General features: G+C 48.5%; 1 protein-coding gene across 1 annotated transcript in view; it reads right to left on the minus strand.

The window, feature by feature from the left end:
- Nucleotides 1-9564, minus strand: part of LOC113407116 (bcl-2 homologous antagonist/killer-like) — a 19428-nt gene extending 9864 nt beyond the window's left edge. Inside the window, exon 1 of the mRNA XM_026655180.1 lies at nucleotides 9471-9564. Coding sequence (XP_026510965.1) covers nucleotides 9471-9558 — 88 coding nt within the window. The 5' untranslated portion in view covers nucleotides 9559-9564. The remainder of the gene's footprint in view (nucleotides 1-9470) is intronic.
- Nucleotides 9565-10253: the final 689 nt, after the last annotated feature.

A 10253-nucleotide genomic window follows, 5' to 3' on the forward strand; every position in this document is an offset into this window, starting at 1 on the left:
CCCTGCAAAGATTCTTGTGCAGTTGTATAGATCCGCCGGGTGAGTGTGGACAACGAAGGCTTGCCTAAGCCATTTTCGTGCCGTCCCTTCTTATTTGATCACTTGCTATCTGAGCTCACTTACATCAGTTTGTCTGGCAGCCACAAATGCCATCTGGGTTTCTGTGTCCTTTGCGTGACCTGGTGACGATAACCGGAAGAAAGCCATGCTCTCACACAGCATTGCTTCAGATGCTTTAACCACTAAATTCCACGCACACACTCACACCATGTGGCTTCAGCAGCATTCCTAGCATCAAACCAGGGGCAAAGAATGTTTCCTTTTCATGGCTGAAATGTCTCTCTGGAGCACTCGAGCCAGGCACAGGCCTTGTTCGGATCCCTCTGCACAGAGGTGAATTTTAGCGTGACTTCAGGCCAGTCCCTTGACTCCCAAAGCCCCAGAGAACTGTGCTGCTGCAAAACAGAAACCTCGCTGAAACCCAGGTGATGCATCTGAAGCCGAGCTGCCCTGCAGAAAGGCTGCTGCTCGCCCTTCCAGACATCCCCACCCCTGCTCTGCACCAGCCGGTGTCCAAACCCTCTGCTTTGATAACAAAGACAGGAGAGATAAGTCACTAGCACGGCAGGATGGGTCTGAGGCTCAGCCGGAGATGGGGGCAGGGGGTGTTTTGGATAAGCCTGCAATTTTTTCTGGACACAGCCGCTTCTTCCCCAGAGTCAGGATTGTAAACAGCTCTGGGCTTGGAATGCCAGGTATTCTGGGCTCAACGCATAACATGCAGAGCAGTAATGTCACCTGGCTGACTGTGCGAGGAAAAAACAAAGCAGGCTCCTACGCACGCTCAGGAAGTGAGCCGGTGGGGTAAAGGTGGCTGGATCCACGGAACAAAGGCTGGGGTAGAGTTTCCCCGCTGTTGCTATCGTGGTGCAGACAGGCACTCTCGACACTGGTGGCTCCCATGCTGGAAGGAAAAATCTAGCGGACACAAGGCCCATGTTAGGGCTTGTCTCCATTTGGAAATTTACCATAACAGCTATTCCAGAATCAGAATGTCCCCATGTAGGGAGTCCCCAGGTAAGCACGGCAGCTCTTAGGAACCAATGGTAACAGACACTTTATAATGCCCAGTATTACATAGATCAGGGTCCTTATGGTTGACCCCAACCAGCTAATTTGTGTTATGTTACAAATTGCCTTGTCTACACTATGGTTAAACATGTTAAACAGCACACCTTTTTGCCTAGTGAAGACAAAGGTATTGGCTTAATTAAGACTATTCACCTGCTTAAATATAAAGTACGTGCATAAGCATTTGTAGGATCAGAGTCTAAATGCCGACACAAGGTGCAAAGCAGTGGAGTACGGGGCCCACATACATTTAAACTCAGGTCTGGGCATGGGCCATTCATATGAGTTTCAGAGATGCCAAGCACTTGCAGTTCCCATTGACTTCAGGTGGATTTGTGGGTCCTTAGCAAGTCTGAGAAATCATGCCCAAGATCACTCCAATAACACAATTATGGCTTGGAAATAGATAACTGGGGAATTGACCAATGGATAGATGGATGCAGACAGTGAGTCAGAGACACTGTGAGGTTACATAAAATGTAGGTTGTGTAAATAAAGGGATGGGGGGGAGGGGAAGGGATGACAAACACCCCCCAACCCCTCCTCGCCGATACTTTCTGGGGTTGTTTTTGATTCAGCGAGGACAGATTTATTTGGATGTAAACAATTCCCGGACTGTGGCAATGGGGAAGGCAAGGGTGTAGTGCTGGCCAAAGGGGAACCAGAAAACGAAACTGACTGACTCACAGTTTCAATGAAACACAGAAGAGTAAATAAACAGCATGACAAACAAAGAGGAGATAGAAAGTGTTTTTTTTTTTTTAGCCTGTTTTAATAACCCCAGATGTTATTACTAGTAACACAGGGACAGAAGTATTCTGGGACAGGGCCCGTCTTTTTGTTCTGTGTTTGTACAGCTCCTAGCACAAGGGGGTCCTGGTCCAGGCCTGGGGTCCTAGGTGATCCAACAGTATAAATAATAATTTTTTTGAAATATATATTTTTCAAATGCTACCCAACATCAATGTAACACCATCCGGTCTATAATTGAGAAATCTTCTCCACCCTTTAAAAAAAAAAAAAAAGATATGCCAAGTCATGACCAATTCCCAGTACATTCTGAGTCAGATTCTTGGCATGCAGTTGCTCTGCACAGCGTGCTGCTTAGACGGGGATTGTGCAAAGGTGGCTTAAAACTCAGCTCCCCTTTGGCTCTGCACTAGAAGGGGAATAGTGCAGTCTGCTTTACTTCAGCTAGCTACCTGTGGATCAAACTGCAGCCAGGGATCAATGTGGTGTGGGGGCATCTTGGCCACATCCCTTTCCCTGTAGCCAAACCCCCTTTTCTCTGCTATGCCAGCAGTGGGGAGAGGGAGCATCATAAAAGCCCCTACACTGGCTCTACACCCCCCACCTTGCACTGGGGTGATCCTCTGGGGTAGCTTCAAGGCTACAGTCTGCCTGCAGAGTGGTGCAAAACAGATGCTCTGCGAGGAAGAATCGACCCCATTGTCTTTTAGGCTATGTCTACAGGACAGACCAGACAGTGGCACAGCTGTACCGCTGCAGCTGCGCCACTGTAAGGTCTCCTGTGTAGCTGCTCTGTGCCGGCAGGAGAGGGCTCTCCCAATGGCATAATTAAACCACCCCCAACGAGTGGCGGGTGAGCGTCTCCTGTCCACACGACGCTGTCCACACCGGCGCTTTTGTCGGTGAAACTTATGTCGGCCGGGGGTGTGTGTGGTTTTTTCACACCCCTGACCGACAAAAGTGATAGTGTAGACAAAGCCTTAGATTGTAAACTCCTCAGGGCAATGACCTCATCTGGTATGGCCCCAAGAACGCCATCAGCATTTAAATAGTGATAATGAATGACCTAACCGGAGAGTGTCTTTTCAAATGGGAGACATCAGTCAAGAACAGCCCTAATGCACTAAAAGGTGCATTTGTTTATACAAAGGCTGTTATCAGAGAGCGGCTACAGACCAAATTGTACCTGCTGCAGCTTACCTCCCCCTGACAATGGATGCATGGATGCAATACAGTCAGGACTAGGACTCAGGAAAGCTTGGTTTGATTCTCAACTCTGCCAGTAGTCTGGGAAAGTCACCCCACCGCTCCATGCCTCAGTTTCCCCATCTTTAAATTGGGGACAATGATGCTGACCTCCTTTGTAAAGTGCTTTGAGAGCTACTGATGAAAAGTGCTATGCTTTATTATTAATAACCCTGGTTTAAGCGAAATCAGAAGTGGGCCAGCAGTTTCATTCGACATCATGCCAAACATATCTCAGGGGGTACCAAGTAAGAGTCTGGCAGCTATACAGTGGAAGGAGTTTCCCTTCCAATGTACTGGATGGAACGGTCTCTTCTGGCCTAGCTATGTTAGTGAGCGATTGCCAAATTGTCTTTGCCACAAGGGGAAGTTTCCCCTGTATGCTGGCTCTCCCTTGGTGGGGCAGCAGAAGTTTGGACAATATTTGCTGCGTCTTGATATCTTAAAACCATCGCTGTGATTTTCAAACTCCGCTTTTTAGAAATCTGCACAACACCAAGGGAACTAGATAGCTCAGGGGGCTGGAAATGTAATGTGGAGGTGAAAGATTGACTCTAGCCCACATCAACAGTAATTTAAAGTAGCTGCCAACTGATAGATGTGCGATGGTCTGTGTGAAATGAATTTGGTGGGTCTCAGTTCAGTTCCCAGTGGACAAGCGTCCCCATCATAAAACCCACCACCCACCAGGGGGACTAGCTGAGTCCTGATCAGCGGCAATCTCAGCAGAGGCCAGGGATTGAATGAGCCATGGGGACTAATCCATCTTCTCACCCTAGAGGAGATTCCTCCTGGCCAGAGTCATGCTGGCATGGCAATGCGGGACAAGCTTGCACAAGGGATGACTGGAGGTCATCCTTCTCCAGAGCTGTCAGGCTGGCACAGAACTGCACAGCGAGGAGTAAGCAAAGCCCTGGGGCTGCAGCCCAAAGGCTCACCTTGCTCCGCTCAACATTTGATTTCGGTTTTGGGTGGATATTTTTCAGTCCCCACGTGGCCTCTGACTCAGGCAGGTCACTTCCCCTTGCGCTGAGGTAGGTGCTAAGTGTTTACTCATTTGCCTCTGCCAGTGAGTTCACCGCAGAACAAACCGACACAGGAAACAGCATGCATTAATATTGCTGCAGAGCGCTTGGACGTAGAGTGGGGTGCACGGCCTGGGGGAGGGGGGAAATTGGTTGTATTACAGCACAGTAGTAGATGGGCCCCGTAAATCTTGCCTGGACATGCTGCTTCCCCTATTGACAGGACAGAAATAACTTGCTTGCTTGTGCCTCAGAGAGCTGGGGGGGGGGGAGGGGAGGGATAGCTAGCTCCACAGTGCTGACACCTTGGCCAGATCTCTCTCCTTTGCCCAGCAACAGACCTCCATCCACTCCAGAGGGTGCTGCAAGAGAGCACCATGCAGCGACCTATTTTGCTATCCTTCGCAGGCTAAGAAAAAGAAGGGACCATCAGATGGCTCATAAATAAGGCTGCGAGACTGTCACAGAAGTCACGGATTCCATGACTTTCCGGGACCTCCATGACCGCTGCAGCAGCCAGTGTGGCTGACCCCAGGGCCGTCCCGGGGCCAGCCACCCTGAGTGGTGCTGGAGGCTGCCTGAGCAGTGGTCTCTGGGGGCCTCGGAGCAGCGGGCAGCCAGGGGTAGTCAGCACCCGCCGCCAGAGCAGGGGCCAGCTGTTGGTCCCCGGGACCCCGCTGAGCAGCTAAGATTTAGTCAGGGATATTTATAGTAAAAGTCATGGACAGGTCACAGGCCGTAAATTTTTGTTTATAGCCCATGGCTTGTCCATGACTTTTATTAAAAATACCATGACTAAATCTTAGCCTTACGCATAAGCAGGATCATCGCCCTGAAGCTGGTTTCCACAGCATGGTCACGTGAAGGATGGGTATTGGGGGTATTTTCCAACCACTTGTAAATGGTCTTTCTAGACCCAGGTATGGGTAGGCTTCAACCACCACATCTGAAGCATCAGGTCTTGGCTATTCCGGGTGGTAGGATGCCAGACTAGATAAGAATAGCCCCTTCCATCCAAGGATCCCAAAGGGTGTTACAGACATTAATGAGTTATGCCTCACCTCTCCCAATGGTTTGCATATTACCTTCATTTTACAGATGAAAAAACTGAGGCACAAAGAGGTCAAGTGATTTGCCCAAGGCCATACAGCAATTTGGTAGCAAAGCCATGGCCAGAACCCAGAAGTCCTAACTCTCAGCCCTGTGCTGTACCCACAACACGATGCTTCCAGGTGGATCTATGGCTGATTGGATTTCTGATCAATCATTCCGACCTCTGAGGCAAAACGGTTAGATTACACTGACTGTCGGCTGGCATTTCCGCCTTTGCAAGGTGACTAGTTCATTCCCAAACCCTGTGTCCCACTCGGCAGTCACAAGCAGTGCGAGCGGTTATGGATCAGCCTGTCTCACAGTCACAAAAATGACCAGCTAGGAACAGACCTAGCCAGCCTGGCCTCTTCCTGCATTTTCCATTGCTTTCTATAGGAGCCAACAGCTTTCATTAAAAAAGTACCTGGCTCCCATTCCCACCTCCTTCCGTGGCGGGGCCAGTCCTGTGAATCGGGGAACAGTCTATAGTTTAGACTGGACTTTCTCTGCCCTGTGCTGCTCGCTCCAACCTGCTCCCTCCCCCTTAGCTTCACACCACACCTGCCCCTCTTACCCTCTTTTCCCCTGCCCTATCCTCTTCACCCCTTTTTCTTCCTTTTCCTTCCATTTAGCTGATCTCCTCCTAAGTATCCCCCCCTCCAATGGAATTAACATGCAATTTGCTGCCATCACATGGTTCGCTCTGCTTGTGTGTTCTGCCCGTTCGCCCACCTGTCTGTTGTGTCTGCTTAGACTGTAAACCGCTCAGAAGCGTCTGCTACTCTGTTTCTAGAGCTCCTAGCACAATGCCCCCCCCCCAACCCCTCCCCGTTCTTGGCTGGCCCTTAGGCACTACCATAATAAACATGATTAATAGTAATGTTCATGACCTAGTCACCCAGCCTCCCTCTAGCTAAGTTATAGCTGTATCTACAGAAAAGCCATCTCTAGCCCCTGTTGCTCTAACGAGGCGCTAATGTCAAAGGCTCCCTGAGTACATTTAAATGCGGATTTGACATACAGCCTCTGGTCAAGGGGAAAAGCCACCCCTTGCACAGAGCTGTGACTTGCTCAGGGCCCCACACGGATTTGGCAGCGTCCTGGTTTCCTGTTTTAACCCCTAGACACCAGTGCCTCCCCATACCTTAACTATTGATACAGACTGCTGCACCAATTGCATATTATGGGCTGCTATGGTGCTCCCATCCCCAAAATCTAAGGTGATACCTTAGCCATGGGACTGCAGAAGCCCTTTGAGTCAAGATCGGAGCTTTGATCTTCCACACTGCTGCCTGATGGTGCATCAATTGAATTGATTCATTTAGGGTATATTCCTTATTTCATTTGACTTCCCACTGGTTATATCTATGGAGTATAAATATAACTTGGTGGGAAAATCCTACAGAACATCCCTATTTTGTGTGTCAGCAATCTGATTTGCAGGGCTGGAAGAAACAGATAGAAAATCCTGTTTGGGTTTTGGTCCCAAACCTATAGAATTCAGGAGAATATTAACCCTGATTTGAACACAAGGTCATCATCTCTTTTTAACCTTTCTGCAGGTGGCCTTGTAAATGGGGAAGTCATTGAGTCATTGCAAGTCTGACAACAATGCCACGATAACAACTATTTATACAGATCATTTCACATTCAGTGCAAGGTCCTATTGCCAAGACTTAAAAAGTATATAAATGAAGGACCCGATCCTGCAATCATTATTATATGTATATTACTGAGCTAGTATTAAAATAGACAGACATAAGTTAGGAACTTCAGACAGTTTGAGAACAAACAATTCCCACTTTGTCTAAATGGGGTCCAGCAAATTGCATAGCTGATAATGATACTTACCTTCCTTGGTAAAGTGCTTTGAGAACTCCATATAGGAGTTTTCCATATAGGAGCTAAATAATACTATACAAACAACGTTTTCTTCAATCATTTCCTTAGGGGAATTGAAAGAAAAGAGAGGAAAGAGTGCACATATAATCCTCCCAAGGCCACAATAGAACCTAGTGCTAGTTCTCAGAGTGCTAGTTCGTCTGTCTAAGCCACTATTACCATAATATCTGGGCACCTCACAGTTTTTACTGTATTTATCCTAGCAACAGCCCTCTGAGGTAGGCAAGTGCTATTGTGTTAGATATTACCCTATTGTGACACAGAGGGACTAAGATACTTTTCCAAAGTCTAGGCAGGGCAGGCAATGAAACTTAGGTCTCTGGACTCCTAGGTTAATGCTCTAACCACTGGACCATCCTTCTTCCTGGTACAATATCTTGCTCCCATTTACACAGGATCCTTTCCATATTTCCTAGCTTGTTCCTCTTGTGTAGCAAATTCAGTTCTTTTGCCTTTTTTAAGGAACCAGTGATGCTTTAACAACATAGGGGACATGCCAGGAGCAACCCAGGATAGGCAAAGATGGTGGAGCCCTGTTCATGCCCTAAGAGACATTTGGTAGTGCAGGAATAATTCAGAATGATCCTCTGGGGGGAGAACTTTTTTTTTTCCTGAGCAGCAGATAAATCCCTTAGCTCTTTACCAACAGCAAAAGAAAAATGGACAAAGAACCATGAGGGAAAATCAGAACCCAGAAAATTAAATCAAACCAGTCGCTAAAGCTTTCATTCACCCAACAACCCCACAGCATGTCTCTGAGGGAGACACATTGCTCCATTTCCATTGACGTCAATGCAGTTTTTGCCTGCGACAGGAACTTAGGTTAACTTCAAACACTAAGTTATATCTGGATGTACATAGAGACAGAGCTTCCTCTTGACTTCACTGGGAGCAGAGCGAGGCCAACACTGAATCCCACTCAGATTGCGTGTGTGTGTGTGTGTGTGTGTGTGTGTATATAACACATGTGGTTATAGTTTACAGCCTGATTCTACAATTGTTATTCAAGCAAAATCCCACTAGTTCCAATGCGTGCTCTGCATAAGGACTGCCCTGATATGATTTGATTTTAATACCTTACAAGCTTCGGTAAGGCAGGGACTGTCTTGTTATGCATTTGTCCAGCACACAGAACAATGGGGTTCTGAACCTAGCTGGGCCTCCAGATGCTACCGCAATGCAAATAATAATATAATCGTGACAGTGAAACAGCTCTGAGCTGGATGTGAACTGCATAAACAGTTAGGTATAGTTACTGAAGTGGTGTTATTGACAGAGCTGCAGTGACTCATGCTCATGTACAAGTCTACCTGTAAAACAGGTTAAAGAGTCACCCATGCTTAAAAGGTGGCAGCGCAGAGCAATTCTGTCCATTTGGGACAGAAATGAGGAGCAGATCCTTTCGATTTGTTTTGGTCTCTGTTCTCAGAACATTTTCAATGTTTTGCCCCATAAATTTGCCAATGCGGATATTGCCAAGCCACATTTTGGAAAGTCATCATTACCCAACAGCTGACGTTCTCCGACTCAACTCAACTGCGCTGCCATTAAGCATTGCCTGGCCTGTCTCGGGTCTCTTTAACATGGAGTACATTTGCCTATATGGATGGGAGGAGATAATGGCAATGAAGCTAGGCAAGTGCTGTGCAAGCTTCCCACCCATCACTCTGCCATTGCACCTCAATCCTCTGCATCCCACCGCTATTGCAGTCCTGCCCCCTCCCCGCCCCTCCAAACTCCACCAACACACTTCAGTCCTGACCTGCTGCAGCTCCCTTTGCTATTCCAGTCCTGGACTCCCTCCCCCACACACACATACACTGCTCTGCTGGTGCATCTCACTTCTGTCCTGCAGTCCTCTGGTATTCCAGTCCTGGACTCTCTCCCCCACACACACATACACTGCTCTGCCGGTGCATCTCACTTCTGTCCTGCAGTCCTCTGGTATTCCAGTCCTGGACCCCCTCCCCCACACACACATACACTGCTCTGCTGGTGCATCTCACTTCTGTCCTGCAGTCCTCTGGTATTCCAGACTGGGCGGGCGACAGGCAGACAGAGACACACATGCTCCACCAGTGCACCTCAGTTCTGATCTGCAGCACTAGATACTAACTCAGCGCCGAGCATCTCCTGAGCAAAGACTTGGCCGGTGTTGACACAGATTTGAAATCAAGTCCCCAGAGATTAAACCTTGACTGGCCCATGTACCTCTCCCCCTCCCCTTTTTAAAGGAACCTGACAGGATACAAGAATTATAATCAAAACAGAAAGGAATTTAAAAGAGACACGTTAAACCCCAGTTCATAATAGAGACCTTGTTACCTGAATTGAGCCTCAGCGACGGTCTACGCCCCTCTCTGGCCCTGCGCCGATGACGGTCTGGTGGGTCACTGCTGTTCCCAGAGGCCATGGTGGAGGGGAGCTTGAGGAGAGGGGATCAGCTTTACCCTGCAGAGGGAGAAACAAGGGAAGGCAGGGTGAACAAGGCAGGACGCTGAACCAGATTGCTCAGGGAAGGGCTCTGGGGAGCTGCAAGCTGTGACCAGTCTGGTGATGCCAGAGGAGACAACTGGAGACTCAAGGTCTGTTCTGTGGCCTTGGATCCTTACACACCTCCAGGGACAGTGTTAGGCCCCAAGATAATTCTTCTTTAGCGTTTCTCCTCTTAGCACCTCCCGCTTTCCTTTATCTCTGCACATCTGACAGCCTCCTGGCTCCTCCCCTCCCTATCCCACTCTCAAATCCCCACCCACACCAAGGTTCCTCCATCTCTCTGGCTGGATAGCATTAGTTCCCTCCAACACATCCTCAGGCTCCTCCTCCATCTACAGGATCACTCCCATGCCCACGAGTCTTTATCATGCTCAGGACAATGAGATCCCCCTAGCACTCTTGTGAAGCACCTCACGACCACACACAAAGGTGCTCCTCCACGGGCTGCATGCTCACCCGATACCATCTGGACTGAACTTGCCTTCAGCAAGGCTAGTTACCATTCCAGTCTGTACCATTTAGTCCCAGTGTGGATGGAGGTCACTGGTGTCGTACCACAACTGGTTCCAACAGTCCTACGTCTAGCGCACTGGTGACCTTTCAAAATCTGCT

Source organism: Terrapene carolina, unplaced genomic scaffold (assembly GCF_002925995.2).
Source record: "Terrapene carolina triunguis isolate 2854851 unplaced genomic scaffold, T_m_triunguis-2.0 Scaffold198, whole genome shotgun sequence".
NCBI lineage: Eukaryota > Metazoa > Chordata > Testudines > Emydidae > Terrapene > Terrapene triunguis.